This window comes from Babylonia areolata, chromosome 2, assembly GCF_041734735.1.
Source record: "Babylonia areolata isolate BAREFJ2019XMU chromosome 2, ASM4173473v1, whole genome shotgun sequence".
Taxonomy (NCBI): Eukaryota; Metazoa; Mollusca; class Gastropoda; order Neogastropoda; family Buccinidae; genus Babylonia; species Babylonia areolata.
The window spans coordinates 4,923,429-4,945,077 of NC_134877.1; the positions used below are offsets into that span (position 1 = coordinate 4,923,429).

General features: G+C 40.2%; 1 protein-coding gene across 1 annotated transcript; it reads left to right on the top strand.

The window, feature by feature from the left end:
- Nucleotides 1–18,782, top strand: LOC143278777 (tubulin gamma-1 chain). The gene is made up of 13 exons (XM_076583301.1): nucleotides 1–132; nucleotides 1,532–1,582; nucleotides 3,069–3,130; nucleotides 5,357–5,524; nucleotides 5,908–5,976; nucleotides 7,083–7,162; nucleotides 7,790–7,916; nucleotides 8,758–8,844; nucleotides 9,077–9,226; nucleotides 11,920–12,072; nucleotides 13,734–13,895; nucleotides 14,333–14,524; nucleotides 16,359–18,782. The coding sequence occupies exons 1-13, from the start codon at nucleotides 84–86 to the stop codon at nucleotides 16,380–16,382; spliced, it is 1,374 nt and encodes a 457-aa protein (XP_076439416.1). The 5' UTR covers nucleotides 1–83; the 3' UTR covers nucleotides 16,383–18,782.
- Nucleotides 18,783–21,649: the final 2,867 nt, after the last annotated feature.

Here is a 21,649-nt window from a genome sequence, read left to right on the forward strand (position 1 = left end):
TTACCGCCACTTTCAAGTTCTGTCAAGTTTTGTGCAGATTTCTGCTATTCTCTTGTATTTCATTCTTTCTAAACACTATCACGATGCCCCGAGAAATCATAACTTTGCAGCTTGGACAATGTGGAAATCAGAGTAAGCATTTGATTTATTTGGTTATTGATATTTTCCAAAATCTTGTGGCTCCTCTCGAGGACGTTATGTTTTGTTCAGTGCAGTCGAACTGATCCGATTAACAGCGATTACGAGACAGTGACTTATTTTCAGTCAACAGAACTTTTTATAGATGGTATTTATTAATATATATCATAGCCGATGAAAAATGTTTAGGCGAGATCAGTCAGTATAAGGTCTAACAGAATACCCGTCAGACACGCGCGCGCGCGGACGCACGCACGCATGCACGCATGCACGCACGTACGCACACACACATGTATACACAGAATGTATCATTGTATAATGCACACACACACACACACACACACACACTCACACACTTTAATAAACGAATTATCCAGGAGCGTGAAAGCATATACATCAGTTGACACATTTGTGGTTTTGTTGAAAACAAGCAATGCCAGACTCATTTCAGTACTCTTTTAAATGATTTATGTTTGCCTTGCAAGTGTTCACACATGAATGCAAGACCCCACCACACTCCACACACACCAGTTGGCTCTGCCCAGGTGGGCTGCCTGTTGTGCAAATGATCCCAAGTTTGTAAAGTGCTCAGAGCTTGGTCTTTGGTATCCGGATAGGCACTAGATCAAATATCAACCATCCTTTGTCATCATTCAGTCATTTACACACACACACACACACACACACACACACACACACACACACACACAGAGAGAGAGAGAGAGAGAAAGTCTTGCTGTGCTCTTCTGTAGATTCATGCATGAAATTAATTCATTTCACTGCTCCAGTGGTGCATGAGCTCCCTATGAAAATGAATCCTTGATAAAATAAGATAAAAGTTAATGTGTTATAGATAAACTCAGAGTGGGTAAAAAAAGAAACAAACTTAAAAAGAGAAAATTATTGGTCTGAGAAGTGACTGATATTTAACCAACTAAACTTGAAACTTTCTTTTGCATATATCAGTGCTGAATATTAAGAAGATATCATTGGCTTACACACAAGAAAAATAGCCTGAGAGGACTCAGACCAAATGAGAATACTGATCACATGTATGCAATATCCACATACATACACATAAGGTACTGAAATACATTTTACGCATGAAAATATTGGAACTGCATAATTGAGGATTTTTCTGTGTCATAGGTTTACTTTAATCTTTAGAATAATTATAAATATAAGTTATGATTATTGTAATGTTCATCCTGTTGTAAACTGTAAAGACTGGTTGATGTGGAAATGTCTTGTATGTCTTTGTGATTTTATGCATAGCATGTACGGATTTAGTCTAGATGTACATGACATGTTTGGTTTTACTTATATTTAAACTAGAGACAGCCACTATTTTGATCTGTCATATTTGATTTTGAGTTATGACTTTGGTTTGCAGTTGGAATGGAGTTCTGGAAGCAGCTATGTCTTGAACATGGAATAAGCCCAGGTTAGTAAGCTGTTACTGGCATCAGAATTTTTTTAAACTGTGTTTGATATATAGATCTGTGTTTGTATTAGTGTGTGCATGTGTGTGTGTGTGTAAATCTCTATGTGATTTATTAATTTAGTCCAGTTTTTAACATCATTGAATTCTTATTCTTCTTCGTTGTTGAGCTCAACTCCTACATTCACTCATATGTCCTGAGTGGGCTCTTTTGTGAATGACCATTTTTATCCCTCCATGTAGGCAGCCATACTTTTTTTTGGGTTAGGGAATTTTGATTAAAATTTCCTTTAGGTCAAAATGTGAGCAACAAAACCGTTCTGATCACACTGATATAAAGTTTACCACTATAAGGGAGCAGGAGCATAATTAGATTTTGATTTTTAATGTCCAGAATCATGTGTTTTTATTACTTTTGCCCATGTGAGAGCACCTTTCAAAGAGTCACAAGGCAAGAGCATGCGCGGTTACGCGCCAAGGTTCATGAGTCACATTTGCAAGTACTGGTTTACTTCCAAAGAAAAATATGTATTTTCATACCATTCTTTTCACATCAAAACACACTGTTGGTCAATTTTGCCATCATCTGCCTTCCATGCTTTCTGAATTAATTGTCTGGACAGTGTTCCGACAATGTTAATTGAAACAAACCTGTTTAACACGTATTTAGATACTTATAAGTTATATACTACACATTACTAAGCAGAGCATGAAGTATTTCCAGGTTGTGCATTGCATAAAATGTCAACAAAATTGTACTCTACGAACTAAATGATCCCGTGCTGCCTTTATAAATTCACCTTTGCTGTCAGTGTAATACTGTTTTTATTCTGTATGAAATGTCATGACTGGTAAAAAAAACTGTAATGCAAACCATGTGATAATGCACCTGACCAAATTTCTCCAGTTGGAGATAATAAAGTTATTCTTATCTTATCTTATCTTATCATTCATAAAAGCAAATTTGCGTCTTCTACCAATTTTGTATAAAATACATGAAATTAAAAATGTTTGTTTCTTTTTGACCCCAAAGAGTTCTCTTATTGTCTGTACAGTATCTGTCACATGCTGCAGTGTCCTACTAACTGAGGTATAGAACAGCATCAGCGCGGCAGCAGTCAGTCACATGTACTGTACCGCGCTAAATGCTTTCCTCTGGCGACCCCTTATACCGCGTTTGCGCAACCCTGGCTTGGTCTTGCCTTGCGACTCTTTGGTAAGGTGCTCTCTCATGGCCAGAAGTGTGAAACATAATTATTAAAAATCAAAATCGAATTATGAGGGGTGTCATTGAATTCAGATCATTAGAATAGTTGATGGTGCAAAATTTTGTTTCAAACAAAATTATGACATAGTAATGCACATCATTCTAAGTTAACTAATTCAGCTGAACATGTTTTTTCATAGTCCAAAGTATTATTATTCACTAGTTATGTATATTCAACCAAAAATGTTTTTCAACTTTATCATTTTATGTATGTTCTTTCAGAGGGAATTCTAGAAGAGTTTGCCACAGAAGGAACTGACAGGAAGGATGTCTTCTTTTACCAGGTACAATATAGACAGTCATTGAATGCAGCTTATATGAAATATTTGAAAGATTTCACTTTTCTTGATTATTGATTATTGTACTTATTGATAGCATTTCAAATGTATTCTCTTATTTTGCTTTGTTTACTTCTGGACTGAATTTATCAGTGCATGTTATCCGCAATGCATGATTTGCATTTAGATGTCCAAGAGATTACAGAAGAGTTCTGCAAAAGAGAGGGGTGGGGGGCTTGGCTTGTGTCAGATTTTGCAGTAAATTATTTACTAGTCTTAATCAGTGTCAGACTTTTATTTCAAAATCCCTTTGACAGTTTTGGAGGATAAAAAAAAAAGATTATCTGCAAACTGACCTTTGTTAGATGTCTGCCAAATAGCACTTGAAACAACAGCATACCACAAAACAAGCTACAAACCATTGCTACAGGCAGAGAAACAAAGGGGAACTACATGTGACTTAACAATCATTCACGAAAAGGAACAGGCTAGACTGATAACTTATGTCACTGACACACAGCAGATCAAGAATAAGGGTGGTAGTATTCTGGCTTTTTTCTCCCTGTGTGTATCCTCCTATTCTGCATTCAGACTGGTATTATTTCATTGGAACAGTGGAGGCCAGTCGGAGAGGAAATCTAATTGCAGTATTGTGTATGTAAAGTTTTAACCCATTCAGTGCATGTAAGACGTCAGCTGATGTCCTACACACAAAATGTTGCCGCAGTGCCTGTAAGATCTACTGACGTCCTGCATCTATCCCAATTTTTCCTTCGTTGGAGTTGGGTTTAGTGAACACAGACTCTGAACAGTTAGTTGAATGTGTCTAGTGTTAAGTGGAGGGCCCCTTTCTTCTTGACACTGTTTTGCTAACTGGACTACAGCGAGCACGCATGAAAAGTAGGTTTGCGTCATATGCAGAATGTGCGTCAGAAACTTTGTCTGCAAAGACAGTGGTCCCAGTCAGTGGATTTATGCAACTTTGCAGGGCGTGCAGATGATTGTGCATAGTAATAACGATGAGAGTTGTATCTATCTTGTCTGATGATTGTTTTGAGGTTGAAGATGATGACAGTGACAGTGATTGAAACTGATAGCAATATTTAATGCTTTATCCAGTCCATCTGTCCAATCAGACATCAGTTTTGAGCTGGTCACAACGACTGACCGTGAAGGTGCAGTACTTTCGCATAATTTGAGAAGAGGGGGAGGACAGAGACAGGAGTGGTGTCAGACGATAGGTCGAAAACCAGACAGAGGGTGTGGAAAGGGGGCGTAGCCATGACCCTCTCTGAACTGTCTTTTACAGGGTTCACCTATAATAATAATAATAATAATAATGGTACTTATATAGCGCTGAATCTTGTGCATAGACAAATCTAAGCGCTTTCGCACCAGTCATTCTCACGCACGCATAACTCTAAAACTAGCTGGAATTGGACAACAGCCAATAATCCATCATTTTCATGAAACCCAGGGTTGACATACAAATTACAATGGATGGGAATCGTGCTTTTTGTCACTGATCAGTTGGCTGACTTCTTTGTGCAGTAGACACTTTATCGGTTCAGTTGCAATCAGGAGGGAGTATCATCAAAGAGCTTCCCCGTCTAAAGTAGGTATGCTTCTAGATGTATGTCCAAAAAAAGCTTGATTGCTCAGTTTCTGAGTTTCTTTTTATCTTGACTGAACCACCTCTGTCATTGTTGGGACACTTATTCCCATATACTTGTCTGCAAGCGTTGTACCCTACCCTAACCTAACTCGTTGAATCCTCAAAAATCTCTGGCAAGGGGAGATTGTGATATTGTATATTCCCACATTCTGTGTTCATCAGCTGTACCAGGTTCTGCTCATGAATGCGGTGACATTGATTTCATTGTTCTGACTATTACTACTACCTTTTTTTTTCTTTTTTTTTTTAAAAATAATTATTATTTATTTATTTATTTGTGTAGCTTATCTATTATTTATTCACCTTTTTCTTTTTTCTTTTTTTTTTTTTGACATTATAATTATTATTTATTTATTTGTGTAAGCTTATCTATTATTTATTCACCTTTTTTTTTTCTCTTTTTTTTTCTCAAGGCCTGACTAAGTGCATTGGGTTACGCTGCTGGTCAGGCATCTGCTTGGCGGATGTGGTGTAGCGTATAATTATGGATTTGTCCGAACGCAGTGACGCCTCCTTGAGCTACTGAAACTGAAACTGAGACTGTTCTGACTGTGCAGGCCGATGACGAGCATTACATTCCACGCGCTGTGCTCCTGGACCTTGAGCCCCGAGTCATCAACACCATCATGAACTCCCCGTACGCCAACCTGTACAACCCAGAGAACATCTACCTGTCGAAGCATGGTGGAGGTGCCGGCAATAACTGGGCCAGCGGCTTCTCCCAGGTTTGTTGACTATGTGTGTGTGTGTGGGTCTGTGTGTTTCACTCTGTGTGTGTGTATGAGAAAGAGCATGACAATTTACATGTAAAGCAGTTACTGTATGTCCGGATGTGCATACTATCTATGAACTGATGAATGGCATTTATATTCAATCTTGCATAGTTGCAAGAAATATTTGTATAATTCTGTCTGAAAATGACATAAATTTCTTGTGTTAGAGGAATGGTAGTGGAATTTTTTTTTATGGATTGATTTGTCAGTACTCAGTTGAACGGTATTTTAAAGCTAGGTATCTGTACATGAATGTTATTTACTTGAAATCCTGGTTGTGAAATACGTTTCTGTGTGTTTTAAGTTTTTTAATCCATCTTTTTTCTGTGTTACAGGCTGAGCGACTCTATGATGAAATATTTGACATCATTGACAGAGAAGCTGATGGCAGCGATAGTTTAGAGGTACAGTTTAACAACAACAAAAAGCTTTGTTTTAGCCTGTGGGATTTCTGTGTGTGAGTGCATGCACCATGTGTGGAGTGATGGCCTAGAGGTAACGCGTCCGCCTAGGAAGCGAGAGAATCTGAGCGCGCTGGTTCGAATCACGGCTCAGCCGCCAATATTTTCTCCCCTTCCACTAGACCTTGCGTGGTGATCTGGATGCTAGACATTCAGATGGGACGATAAACCGAGGTCCCGTGTGCAGCATGCACTTAGCACATGTAAAAAAAACCCACGGCAACAAAAGGGTTGTTCCTGGCAAAATTCTGTCGAAAAATCCACTTTGATAGGAAAAAGAAATAAAACTGCACGCAGGAAAAAAAAAAAAAATGGACAGTGCTGTAGTATAGGGACATGCTCTCCCTGGGGAGAGTAGCCCGAATTTCACACAGAGAAATCTGTTGTGATAAAAATAAAAACAAATACAATATGAAATGTAGTTCTTATCTTTAATTTCTCATTCATTATCTCACCAGCCTGATAAATTGAAAAGGTGTGTAATTGCTTATTCCACAGAGGTTGTGGAAGGCAGGAGAAAGGATGTATCGTATAGTTTTTGGTGGATATCTAAAATGTTATATTTGCAATTCCAGTTACAAATACTCATTTTGTAACAAATAAGAAAGCTTATGCAAATGATTGTTTGAAACTGACTTTTATTAGTACTTGTGACATTTTATCAAGCTGCCATTTTTTTTTTAAACTGCTGCCCTTTCAAAATGTTTCAAATGAAAATTTTCTTTATCATGTTCATATATCAGTCATTTCCAGATGGTTGATTACAGAATATGAATGATTTCATTTTCACTGCTGTTCATTTGACCAATGTAATTGTTTTTTTGTTTTGTTTTGTTTTGTTTTTCTTTGTTTTTCTGTAGCAGCTTACTTATTTTACTCATGGGTATTTAGTAATTATGTATTTCAGTGTTTTCTTGTTCATTAGTTTTATGTTTTTAGCTGTTGCATAATTGAAGCATTTTTGTTTGTTTTTCTACGTAACGTTTTTTTCTGTAATATGACAGGCTATTTTTTTTGTTGTTGCTATAATAGCAGTCTTTTCGTTGAAGGGATTTGTGGTGTGTCACTCAATCGCTGGTGGAACAGGATCTGGTATGGGCTCCTATCTGTTGGAAAGGCTGAATGACAGGTATGCCTCTTCTTTTTTTTTTCTTTTGAGGGTTGGGGCAGGGGGGACAATATGGCTGCCTATGTTACCAAATGGTTAGTTTTTGTTTGGAACTTTTATTTTTTTATTGGAGTAAAGAAAGATTTTTTTTTAAGATAATGTCTATAATCATAATGGTTCCTTTTTTTCTTGTCTTACTTTCCAAAATGGAAAAAAACCATGTTTCTGCATGCATGCTTATGTTCATACACAACACTAACACACATATTTAAAAAAGAAAAGGAAAAAAAGGAACTTATTTTGCATTTCTGTGTGGAGAAAAATAATATGGAAGTCACACTTGGTCGCGTTTTTTTATGGATATGTATATATATATATATTTGTGTGTGTGTTATGTTTGTTTTAATAGGAATGTAATAAAGAAGTTATTTTGTGTTTTACAGAAGTAGTACTGAAACATTTGTTCAAATTATAGTCAGACTTACTTTTGCAACAAAATCTCGGCAAACAGATATCAACAGGCAAAACTCTTCAGTTGTAACAAGGCACACACTAGAATTAGAACAGGTCTTAACAAATGAGAACCAGAAGCCTTTTCTTGGGGCTCCGCCTCATACACAATGTAGACCTATGTCTTCTTGTCATCAGGTTCCCCAAGAAGTTGATTCAAACATACTCTGTATTCCCTAACGTGGACGAGATATCGGACGTGGTTGTACAACCCTATAACTCCTTGTTAACTCTGAAGAGGTTAACACAGAATGCTGACTGTGTGGTAAGTTACCTTTGCCTTGGTTTTTTTTGTGGGTTTTTTTTTTTTGTGGGTTTTTTTTTTTGTGATTTCTTGTCATTTAGAAACCCCCCAAAACAACAGTTCGGTGGATGAAATGTGCACATGCATTTCAGTTTTGCTTGAATTGCCATTTGTGAACGTGGGAGAGGGAACAAATATGATGTGACCTTGCGAACTTGGTTGGAATTAATGCATAAAGTTGTCACATATTGTTGGGATTTTTATTTTCGTATTAAATATTTACTTTTATTTGTTTATCATCTTAAAAAATACGGCGCTAGCCAGGGGGACAAAGGGGACATTACCTACTTCCGGGAGGTTATCGGCCATAGTACTCGTTTTCTCCGCATAGGCGGATAGTAGTTTGCACAGGACAGGAATGTCAGACCCCTGCCGGAGTCTGCACTAGTTGGGTCACGGTGAGTATGTTATTTAAACGTAATTTTAGATAGAAAATTTCCTCTTTTTTTATGTTTTATAAAACTCAGATGGTATTTTAGTTTATTGCAGGTATTGAGTTGTTCAGATTTGACCGGCTGTTTTATCTTTAAATAATCAGGGAGGGTTAAAGAGAAACGCTAATGCATGAGGGGTGAAAAGGTGGGAACAACAGGTGGTGGGAGGAAATAGAGAGAAACACAGGCATGGGACAGGGAGCTTTGACAAAAAAAAAAAAGAGGCCAGATAAGTCTGAAGCAGTCGCATCACTTTGATAAAACTTCACTGTGTATGGACTTTACTCTTTATGGAAGGTATGATTCTTCCAACAAGCAAGACCATATAAAGAGGCAGGTGAACATGCAGTGTGTGCTTGTGTTTTCAGGTTGTTTTGGACAACACTGCCCTGAACAGAATAGCTGCTGACCGTCTTCACATAGAGACCCCGACCTTCGCTCAAGTTAACCAGCTGGTATAACTGCTTTTGCATATCTTTACGCATGCATGCACAAACACACGCACACGCAGATGCACATCCGCGTGCATACTGTCAACAGTTCTTGTGGATTTTTTTTTTAATTTACTAGTTTTAATCTATTTTTATGGTGTACCTAATCATATTAGGTATGTTTATAAAGAGCCTGTGATTGCACAAGTGAATGTCCATGTAGACTTATAAATAATTTTTGATTGATTGATGACAGGTATCCACAGTGATGTCCACCAGTACCACCACCCTGAGGTACCCTGGCTACATGAACAACGACCTGATCGGCCTGATCGCCTCCCTCATTCCCACCCCACGCCTCCATTTCCTCATGACTGGCTACACCCCTCTCACCACAGACTCGCAGGTTTGGTGTAGTTTTGCTGTGTTGGATGTATGATAATATTAAGGCCAGACACGGTAGTGAAATTTTGACCAAAATAATGATTTTTTTGTGATTTTCGTTTTTTCGCATAATTTGCTTCTTCAACATCTAATCTTTATAGTCCGTTTCACCTGGGTACTATATTCACTTAAATAAAGCTTCAGACAGCATCAACATGTGTGATTTCTTGTGAGTACCAAGCACATCTCTTTCTTTTCCTGTTTTCTCAGTTTTTTGTTTTGTCCTCACAATACCATTTTTCAAAATGCTAATGCTCAAAAACTTTAAAAGATAGCATGTTCAAACTTGGTACTTTTTTTCTTTGAGTATTCATCTTGATTATAGTGCAGTGGTTTGTATAGTACTAGTAAAAGAATGAATATACAGTCATTTAGAAACAAATTATGTCAAGGAATTTATACACATTTCAACAAAAAAATAATAAATGTATTTATTCAAATTCCAAAATACCACTGCACTATAATAAAGAACAAATACAAATAAATCAAATAAAACAAACAGAAATAACATAGCTATAAAGGTATCGAAGTTATAAGCTTTTAATTTTTTGTTTGTCAGCCATTTTGGATTCGTTTCCATGGAAACCGTCATGACAAATTGCACATAATGACCTTTTTAGACATGTTTAGTCCAATATCTTTGCATACCATGTCACAGAAAGCCATAAACTTCAAGTTTATTTCATACATTTTGTACTACCGTGTCTGGCCTTAAGTCCCAATAACAATGGTTGTAATGGTGTGAAAACAAGCGCGGAAAGGTGGACGACTGGTAGATATTTTTTTTTTAAAGAGGCAACAGGCACTTGAGCAGAGAAAAAAATTGTTATTTCCTATTTTTGTATTCCTTGTGATGACTGGGTTTTTGTTGTTGTTTTTGAGGGGGTGGGGTTCTGGTAAGAAGAAGAAACAGGTTTGCCAAGAATCTGATTTGTCAGAAAACTGAAAGAAAAAAATAACAGTTAAAAAAAAGAAAGAAAAAAAAGAAGGAATATTTGACCATCTCATTCCACACTCACTTTGCAAGAAGAAAGTACATGATGTTGTCAGAGAATGACATGCATGATTCACGCACACAGATTACTCCAGGAGCTTGCAAAGCATCAGCCTGTCTTCAGAGAGGTTTGTAGAATGCATTATCCTCACAATGTAGCTCTGACAATTAAACAGTTTAGACCGCTGATGAGGGACAAATGAGGACAATTCATAGGATTCAGTTTCAAGTTTACCCCTGAAAACGGAGTATGGTTGCATATACATGGCGGGGTAAAAACGGTCATGCATGTAAAAGTTCACTCGTGTACATACGAGTGAACATGGGAGTTGCAGCCCACAGATGAAAAAAAGAAGTTCGGTGAGGTGCAGGAGGTGGTGGAGGTCTGGAGTCGACCGGAGGAAGTGGAGGAGGCGGCGGTTTGGCGTTGTTGAGAGGGCCAGAAGTAGAGGGCCCAGAGTGTCCGCGAATCGATTGCGATCGCGCCTTAATTTTAGCCCGATCGCCCAATCGAGCCATATAATTATGTGACCTGGTTCAAGACATAATTTGACAAAAAACAAGAACGCCAGAGAATCTACAGACAGACAGAAAATACGGAAAAAAAACTTAGCCGTATGAAGAGCACAGGAACAGGAGTCGTGATGGCTGCCGGAAAAAGAGGGCGCTAGTCAGGGGGGCGCAGGGGAGGTTACCTACTTCCGGGAGGTTATCGGCCATAGCTACTTTTGTTTTCTCCGCATAGGTGGATAGTAGTTTGCACAGGACAGGAATGTCAGACCCCTGCCGGAGTCTGCACTGGTGGGTCACGGTAAGTATGTTAGTTAAACCTAATTTTAGGAAGAAAATTTCCTTGCAAGTTTCCTCAGACTGGGCAGTCAATAAAGAGTCACTTCTGCAGTATTCTCTGTGAAGAGTCACTTCCACAATATTGTGTATGAAGTCACTTTTTCAGTTGTCTGTATGAAGTGTCACTTCTGCAGTATTCTCTATGAATCATATTCTGTATGAAAAGTCACGTCCGCAGTATTCTGTATGGAGAGTCTCTTCCACAGTATTCGGTTTGAAGAATCACTTCCAAAGTATTCTGTACGAAGAGTCACTTCTACAGTATTCTGTTAGAAGTCACTTTCTCAGAAGTCTTAATGAAGAGTCACTTGCTGCATTATTCTGTATGGAGAGTCACTTCCACAGTTGTGTGGTGGCCTTGTGACGATTCTGCCTAAGAAGCGAGAGAATCTGAACGCATGGGATCGAATCTCATACCCATCAGTATTTTTTCCCCCTCCACCAGACCTTGGGTGGTGGTCTGGACGCTAGTCATTCAAATGAGATGACAAACTGAAACAGAGGTCCTGAGTGTAACGTGCTCTTAGCGCACAATTAAGGAACCCACAGCGACACATAATTATGTCAGAAAATCCTATTTGACTACACTTGCGTGTAGAGAAAGGAATGGGGGGGGATGTCACTGTACTTTAGTGACACACTCTCCCTGGGGAGAGCAGCCCAAATCGCACACAGGTAAATCTGTTGTTACAAAATGCCAAAACAGCCCAATGCATTGAAACACAATACAATACAATACAATACAATACAACGCAGCACAACACAACACAGCACGACACAGCACAATACAACAGCTGAAACGTGTGTGTCAGGTGGCCAACGTGCGGAAGACGACGGTGCTGGATGTGATGCGACGCCTGCTGCAGCCCAAGAACATGATGGTGTCCACCCCCGTGCACCGCCAGGCCAACCACTGCTACATCTCCATCCTCAACATCATCCAGGGGGAGGTGGACCCCACCCAGGTGGGCTGTGGGACAGGTGTGGGGATCTGTGGGACAGGTGTGGGGATTTAGGGGACAGGTGTGGGATTTGGAGGACAGGTGTCGGATTTGGAGGACAGGTGTGGGGATTTGGGGGACAGGTGTGGGGATCTGGGGGACAGGTGTGGGATATGGAGGACAGGTGTGGGGATTTGGGGGACAGGTGTGGGGATCTGGGGGACAGGTGTGGGGATCTGGGGGACAGGTGTGGGGATCTGCGGGAGAGATGTGGGGGGTCAGTCTGGTCCCTCAGGTGGTGACGATCATGATGGTATGGGTATTTACACAGCTCCTGTCCTTGTTCAGAGACCAGGCTGGTCTAAGTGCTTTACAAACATGGAGTCATTTGATAATGATGATAATAATAATGGATACTTATATAGCACATTATCCAGAAATCTGCTCTAGGTGTATCACAGAACACTTTTGTTTACATGACACATTACATAAGAATGTGGCTAACAAACACACGATGCATACATACATTTTAACATAGATGTGTACATAGCAGCTGCCCAACAGGATGCCTGTTTAGGTAGAGCCGACCTGGAGCTGCCTTGGACACTCATCATTCGTTTCCTGTGTCATTCAGTCAGGTTTCAGTCACACACACACACACACACACACACACACACACAGATCTGTAACTTTATGTGCATGACTTTTTGTTGTGGTGGTAAGGTGGGAGGATGTTTTGCTGCCTGACTTTGGTTGGGGTTTTTGTTTGTTTTTTTTTTTCATGCCAGAGCTGTTGAAGAATTGCCACTGCAAGAGTGAAATATTTGTAGGTGTTATGGGGTTGGGGTTTGTTTGTTTTTTTGTTTTTTTTTTCAGATAGGAAGCTATCCTACTTGTAATATGAGGGTGGAAATGGGATGAAAGTGAAGTTGTCCAGGGAATGTAGATGTGTATAACATATCCCACACAGTTGAACCAATCCATTTTATTGAATTGATAACCACACCAAGCATTGCTGAGTCTGTAGAAAATTCTGCTAGGGGCCAAATCTCTTCTGCTTGTGGCCATGTCTCTTCTGCTTGTGGCCACATCTCTTCATCTCTTCTGCTTGTGGCCACATCTCTTCATCTCTTCTGCTTGTGGCCACATCTCTTCTGCTTGTGGCCACATTTCTTCTGCTCGTGGCCACATCTCTTCATCTCTTCTGCTTGTGGCCACGTCTCTTCTGCTTGTGGCCACATCTCTTCTGCTTGTGGCCACATCTCTTCTGCTTGTGGCCACATCTCACCACTGAAAAATGAAAGAGTCAATGTGATCCCAGTCCAAGTTAGAGCTAATATTTTTCCAGTGAGAAAGCAGGTGGAAAATTATGTATGGATATTCTGAAACGAATTAACAAGAAAGTGGCTATGATTGAAGATCAGTATAAAAAGGTTGAATGAATGAAAAAAGATGGAATATTTGTGTCTGGTAAAAGTAGCTGCTCCACAGATTGAACAAAACACTCCAACCATGCTCATTCTACAATTTGGATTGGATGATGGCCTTGTCCAGATGGAATGAATTGTCATGTGTTCTCCAGTTTCTGTTGTTTTGCCATGTGTGTCCTGTCATGGACAGCACTGCACTACCTCAGCTGCCCTTTGTAGGTGATTCAAAGCATTCTCAACAATCGTTCACCACAGGTTCACAAAAGTCTTCAGAGGATTCGGGAGCGTAAACTGGCGCAGTTCATCCCCTGGGGCCCGGCCAGCATCCAGGTGGCGCTGTCCCGCAAGTCGCCGTACGTCCAGACAGCCCATCGTGTGTCAGGCCTCATGCTGGCCAACCACACCAGCATCTCTCATGTAAGAGTTGGTGCATCATGTTGTCAACTGTTGTATTCTCTTTGAAATGTTTGCAGGTATCTCTGTGTGTTTTCTTTTTGTCAGATGTGTCTGTCTGTCTGTTGGTGTGTTTCCTCACTGGCAGTGAGCATGAGAGAGGGTGAAAGTTTGATCTGTCTGTTGTTGTTTTTTCTGTCAGAGCATGTGAGCTTGAGTGTGTAGCACTGTATGTCACTATGTTTGTAAGTAATGGTATAAACAGTACATAGATGTACTATGTTTAACTGTGCGTCTGCAGGATGAGAGGTCAGCAGTTACAGAACTTTAGCATTCATCAACTGTTACACATTTGATAACGACAAGATGAAAGCTAAGCTCTGCATGTCTGAGAACCAGTATGGCAATGATCCATACCCAGAGCGTCACAAACAGCCCGATATGTGTTGTTGTTTTTTCAGCTGTTTGAACGCATCCTGCGTCAGTACGACAAGCTGAGGAAGAGGGAAGCGTTCATGGACCAGTTCAAGAAGGAGAACATCTTCAAGGACAACCTGGATGAGTTTGACAACTCGAGAGAGGTCCTGCAGATGCTGGTGGACGAGTACCAGGCTGCGACCAGGCGGGACTACCTGTCCTGGGGCACACAGCAGGTAAGCCAGGAAAGAGTTCCGGTCAGACACCTTTGGGAAACGTGCTGCAGGGGGTGTGGGAAAACTGCTTGTCCTCTAACACAGTGGACATGATCTGGAAGAGTGTGTTCTTCGGAATATGCTTCATTGGGGTGTTCTGTTCTGTTGTGGTAGCTTGTTATCTGTATTATTTGTTACCATGCTAAATGTAACAATAAGATTCTGGTCAGAAAGAGAGAAACACAAGATAAGGTATAACTTTGTTGTTTATAAACTCACAGAAATTTGTCTTTTGGCTCTTAATATTGAAGACATAAATCACATTCATGTTTAGGACATGATCAGTCATTGTGATATGCATCATAATAACTTGCTTCATATAATCAGTGTTGACGAGGTAAGAAATCCACGCGTCATTCAAATTAAAATAGAAGAAAAGCAGACCTTTATTTCCTCCAACACATAATGTTAAACTCATCTACTCACAGACTTACACACCCAATCAGCCCAGTACCCCCCCACCCCTCCTCTCCCTCACACATTTACACATGTCAGTACATGCTTGCAACAACAGCATGCAAGCCACACTACATATCATTATGAAGGTGTCAGGTTAAAACGTCATAGGAAATGTGTATTTCAGTAAGATATGATATACAACAAAATATGATACAGCTTAATGGTCTGTGAACTCAGCTATTCGTCAATAATTTAAGTCAAGTACTCACTCCACATTAAACATGTACAACATAGTGACTCAAAACTAATCATTAAGATGCATTGTGATTGTTTTATTAATAGCATTAATGTAGTCTGTGAAAGAAAAAATTTCCTGTGACATAAAATCCATGATAACTAGAACTGTGCAATCAGCAACCATCTACCTGAAGATCTAGTCATCAGCCCCATCCACATGTAATATGCGGCTTCTGTTCAAACGTACGTGTGTGTGTGTGTGTGTGTGAGAGGGAGAGAGAGTGTTTGTGTGTATGTGTGTGTGTGTGTGTGTGCATGTGTGAGTATGCACAAGTTTTTATATTGATATGCACTTGTATGTATCTTAATTTCCACTGTATCTGTGTTTGTGTATGATTTTCGATTTATGTTCGTACTTTGCTATGTACTATCCCCCCCCCAATATTCCTTGTGATCCCGGGACACTTGGTAATAAAGACATATTCTGTAAACTAACCCACTCAGATACACACCAGTCAATGCACCACCCCGACACCCCAACCCAACATGTACATCTGGATACCCTGGTAACAGCAGTGAACCAGCCATCTTCTTCTTCTTCTGTGTTCGTGGGCTGAAACTCCCACGTTCACTCGTATGTACACAAGTGGGCTTTTACGTGTATGACCATTTTTACCCCGCCATGTAGGCAGCCATACTCCGCTTTCGGGGGGTGTATGCTGGGTATGTTCTTGTTTCCATAACCCACCGAACGCTGACATGGGTTACAGGATCTTTTTGACGTGCATATTTGATTTTCTGCTTGCGTATACACACAAAGGGGGTTCAGGCACTGGCAGGTCTGCACATATGTTGACTTAGGAGATCGGAAAAATCTCCACCCTTTACCCACCAGGCGCCGTCACCAAGATTCGAACCCGGGACCCTCAGATTGAAAGTCCAACGCTTTAACCACTCGGCTATTGCGCCCGTCGAACCAGCCATGATATGCTGTAAAGATGTGAGTTTTTGGAAAAAATCTAAATACATTTTTCTTATCTGAAAAAAAAAACCTCTTGAATATCAGTTTGTGCACCAAAAAATGTTGGAACTGGAAACCAAAAGAATGTTCAGGCTGGAAGATAAATTTCCTAAATGTTTTTTGTTTTGTCTTTTTCAGGCTCCCTCTGCAGACAGAATTTAAGAGACTAAAACGCATGGATGTGCTTCAGTCACAGTGTTTCACGCAAAAACTGTTTCTGGCAAGGGTGGATTGTTGATTGCCATCCATGTACACAAACAGCTGGTTGGAATCATTGATTACTGCTGTGTGATTCAAAAGGACAAAACAAGACTTTGAATGTGATTATGATGGAAACTGGTTACCATCTCTTTTCAAATGTTTTACGAGAGCTGGTGGCCACTGACCCTGTTTTGATGTACATTTGTAACAAAGTCATTGATGAAATAATCAAAACAAAGGAGGATATTCTGTTGTTCAGGCATCATAATCCGGTGCAAGTTGAGATAAACAAGGTGTGTTGTTTGGTGGGTTTTTTTCATCAGGTCCAGGCAGTACTTAATTATTAGTAATTCTGTCCCAGTTCAGTTCAGTTTCACTTTCTGAAGGAGGTGTCACTGCGTTCGGACAAATCCATACACGCTACACCACATCTGTTGAGCAGATGCCTGACCAGCAGCATAACCCAACGCGCTTAGTCAGGCCTTGAGTGCATGCTTACATATTTGTGTACCTATGAAAGTGGATTTCATTTTACGTAATTTCGCCAGAGGACAACACTCTCGTTGCCATGGGTTCTTTTTCAGTGCGCCAAGTGCGTGCTGCACACGGGACCTCGGTTTATCGTCTCATCCGAAAGACTAGACGCTCAGTTTGATTTTCCAGTCAAACTTAGGAGAAAGGGCGAGAGCGGGATTCGAACCCACACCCTCACGGACTCTCTGTATTGGCAGCTGAGCGTCTTAACCATTCTGCCACCTTCTGTCCCAGTTACCAAGTACATTGTCCATTCTGGTATGAAGAACATTGTCCATTCTTGATAAGAAATTCTTCTGACCCCAGAGTCAATTCTGAGATTTGCATTTTTTTATCATGTACATAAGATGTTTAATGAACATTCTGGTGAACCTTTTATGTGTAAAATTGCCATTGACAGAATCTGTCCACTTATGTACTTATATTTTTGTTCTTTTTTTTTTTTTTTTTTTTTTTTTTTTTTTTTTTGAGGGGAGAGGGGGGGTATTGTTTGGGTTGTTTTTGCTTTTTCTGTTGTTGTTTTGTTTCCTGCATGTTAGTCATGAATTGCCATTAATTTTAATTTATTTGAGGCATGCACAACATCAAAGCAGCTGAACAGTTCTTCTCTCGTCGAACACATTTTGAGTATTGTCCAGGCACAAATGAAAGAAAAACACGAAAACAACTTTCTATGTCAAATGGGTCTCCTGGAATCACTTTCAAGTATTTTGTCAGGCTGGGTAGAGTATGATTTATCTGATGACTTATTGCAACAACTTGTTAATTTTGGAACAGGTCAGAATCTCGTATCTGCAGAGTCATGTCCCTTCGTGTTTCCAAAATTGTCGGGTGAAGGGTTGATGTATTATAAGCTTTATATGATGGCATGAAATGCATAAGCATTGTTCACATAGGTTGGTTGGTTTTACACATCTATGTGTAATGTAAATTTTGTATTTATGTGAATATTATTGTATATGTGGTCTTCTGTTGCTGGTTTACTTCTGAGAGAAATTGCAATGGTGAACATTAATTTGTAGAGGACTGGTGACAGTGTCTTTCCTTATGACTTAGGGAAATGATTTCATTGTTTCATGCAAATGAACATTCACTTCATTTTACAAATTGAAATGAAAAAAAGAAAAAATGGACTGTTGTTATCTGAATACTTGTCGGTGTTTGTTTATTTACATCTATTTCCTTTTTCTTTTAAGATTTTAATATCAGTTGAATGCTGATTAACCTTTCTTTTCCATGGTAACATCCTTACTATCTTCATGATATATATTGTCATCAAAAAATTAGACTAAGTCTGGATCACCATATATGGCAAATGTGCATGAGAATGTTTCAAGCAGTAGGTTGTCACTGAAAAATAAGAGGTAAGTCTAGTTCACCATAAGAGAATGTTTTACGCAGTAGGTAAACCATTGATAAAAAAACAACAACTAAATTTTCAGACAGAGACAGAGGGAGGACAGAGATGATGCGTGCTGAAGGATACAGTGATTAGATATTGACTTCCTTTTATTCACTTTATTCCAGAATTAGCCCATGGATCCCACCTTTGTTATGGGCTGGAAGCCTAACAGATAAAACCATTGTCTCGTCTTGTCTAGCCCATGGATCCTGTAAAGAAGAAAAAAGAAAGAAAGTAAAATAGATTCCAGCCACTGCAACATGTGAAAGGCCATCCAGAAGCATGATTCCAAAATTTCAGTGATTTTATACAAAAGTTTAGCATCAGAGTTCTGACATGACCCATCCAAATGACAAACACCTTGCAACAAACTGTGTGCAGTTTTTATGTTATATTTCTGTTACAATATCATGTGTGTGGCAAGAGCAAACAGATCAGACAGCAAGAACACTGTTTTTATTTGTTTTGTTGTTTTTTTTGGGGAGGGGGGGGGGCTTTGAGTGGGATTCATTTATATGACAGTCTTAACCTCCATTTTCAGGGATGTGCATGCTGGGTTTTTGGGTCTTTCCATAACCCACCAGTTACATAGAATACCTGATCTTTAATGTGCATGGTTGATCTTTTGTATTTGTGTATACACAAAGGGGATTTAGATACTAGCAGGTCTGCTTGTATCACTTCACTCATTCCCTCGACCGCTGGGGTCATTGGGGGGGACATGAGGAAGATGTCATAGCTCACCACGCCGTTCTGTTGGCAGCTGTCGTGAGGAGATCAGCCCTTTCTCTGCCACCCCCGTCTGTGCCCTCCCTCTACAGTCTCTGCTTGTATGTTGTCCTGTAAAATCAGAAAAATCTGCACCTGGAACAACACATCACATGCTCATGAGCCCAGGACCCTCATATTCAAAGTCTAACACTGAAACCATTCAGTGAGCAGACCTGTTCTTATTCTGTGTACAGGACAATATGTGATGTGATCTGAGTGCCAGGACACACTCCAGTGGGATTGTGGCCAAACTGACAAGGCTGGTCATCACTTTGTCTAGGACTGTACAAAAGAAAAAAACACTGGAGTAAACATTGTCCGGAACTGCACAAGGCACCAAAAAGATTGAAGTAAATGTTGTCTGGAACTGCACAAAGCAGCAAAACGTTTGGAGTAACTGTTGTCTGGAACTGCACAAGGCAGCAAAAAGTTTGGAGTAACTGTTGTCTGGAACTGCACAAGGCAGCAAAAAGATTGGAGTAACTGTTGTCTGGAACAACACAAAGAAAAAACAACAACACTGGAGTAAACTTTGTCTGGGACTGAACAAAGCAGCAAAAAGATTTGAGTGATTATCGTCTGGGACCACAAATCAGCAAAAACTGGAGTGATTGGGGCTACACAAAGCAGCAAAAACTGAAGTGATTGGGGCAACTCAAAGTAGCAAAAAGACCGGAGTAAATGTCTGGGGTTACACAAATCAGCAAAAAGACTGGAGTAAATGGGGCTACACAAAGCAGGGAAAAGACTGGATTAATGTCTGGGGCTACACAAAGCAGCAAAAAGACCGAAGTAAATGTCTGAGTAAACGTCTGGGGCTACACAAAGCAACAAACAGACTGGAGTAAATGGGGCTACACAAAGCAGCAAAAAGACCGAAGTAAATGTCTGGGGCTACACAAAGCAGCAAAAAGACCGAAGTAAATGTATGGGGCTACACAAAGCAACAAACAGACCGTAGTAAATGTCTGGGGCTACACAAAGCAGCAAAAAGACCAGAGTAAATGACTGGGGTAACACAAAGCAGCAAAAAGACTGAAGTAAATGTCGGGTTACACAAAGCAGCAAAAAGACTGGAGTGTGTCCGGGGCTACACAAAGCAGCAAAAAGACCAGAGTAAATGACTGGGGTAACACAAAGCAGCAAAAAGACTGAAGTAAATGTCTGGGGTTACACAAAGCAACAAACAGACTGGAGTAAATGTCTGGGGCTACACAAAGCAGCAAAAAGACCGGAGTAAATGTCTGGGGCAACACAAAGCAGCAAAAAGACTGGAGTAAATGTCTGGGGCTACACAAAGCAGCAAAAAGACCGGAGTAAATGTCTGGGGCAACACAAAGCAGCAAAAAGACTGAAGTAAATGACTGAGTAAATTCAGTTTCAGTAGCTCAAGGAGGCGTCACTGCGTTCGGACAAAACCATATACGCTACACCACATCTGCCAAGCAGATGCCTGACAACACAATGCAACAGAAAGACTGTCGTAAATTTCTGGGTTTGCACAATGCAGCAAAAGGACGAGAATAAATGTCTGTTACTGCAGAAAGCAGCAAAGAGGTTGAGTAAACGTCTACCACTGCACAAACTAACAAAAAAGACCGGAGTTAACATCTTTTACTGCACAAAACAACAAAAAGGAGTAAAACGTCTTTTACTGCACAAAGCGGCAAAAAGATTGAGTAAATGCCTGTTACTGTACAAAACAGCCAAAAAGATCATTATGAGTAAATGTCTGTTACTTCACAAAACAGCAAAAAGGAGTAAATGTCTGTTACTGCTCAAAGCGGTAAAAAGACTGGAATAGGTTAATGCTGTCTGGGGTTGCATAAAGCAACAAAGACTACAGTAAATGTCCGGGGACTGCACAAAGTTGCAGAAAGACTGGAGTAAACTTTGTTAATGTGCAAAGCAGCAAAAACAAAAAATGAATTAAAAAAAAGAAAGAAAAAAAGTAAAGTACTTAACGTTTGTTATCGCACAAAGTAGCAGGAAGACAAGGGTAAACGTTTGTTACTTCACAAAGCAACTTCTTCTTCTGCGTTCACTCGTATGCACACGAGTGGGCTTTTACGTGTGTGACCGTTTTTTTACCCCGCCATGTAGGCAGCCATACTCCGTTTTCGGGGGGGGGTGCATGCTGGGTATGTTCTTGTTTCCATAACCCACCAAACGCTGACATGGATTACAGGATCTTTAACGTGCGTATTTGATCTTCTGCTTGCATATACACACGAAGGGGTTTCAGGCACTAGCAGGTTTGCACATATGTTGACCTGGGAGATCCTAAAAATCTCCACCCTTTACCCACCAGGCGCAGTCACCGTGATTCGAACCCGGGACCCTCAGATTGACAGTCCAACGCTTTAACCACTCGGCTATTGCGCCCATCTTCACAAAGCAACAAAAGGACAGAGAGTAAATGCATGGGTCACCACCAAACGGATAGAGTTACTCACAGTCTCGTCCGTCTCATCTTGCAAACGTCATGGCAAGACAAGGTCTGACCACTGAGACTCTAGAT

Coding starts and splice junctions, on each gene's coding strand:
- LOC143278777 (XM_076583301.1), top strand. CDS start 84: ATGCCCCGAGAAATCATAACTTTGCAGCTTGGACAATGTGGAAATCAG. Junction 5,977..7,082: donor ATGGCAGCGATAGTTTAGAG/GTACAGTTTAAC, acceptor TTTTCGTTGAAG/GGATTTGTGGTGTGTCACTC. Junction 13,896..14,332: donor ACCACACCAGCATCTCTCAT/GTAAGAGTTGGT, acceptor TTGTTTTTTCAG/CTGTTTGAACGCATCCTGCG.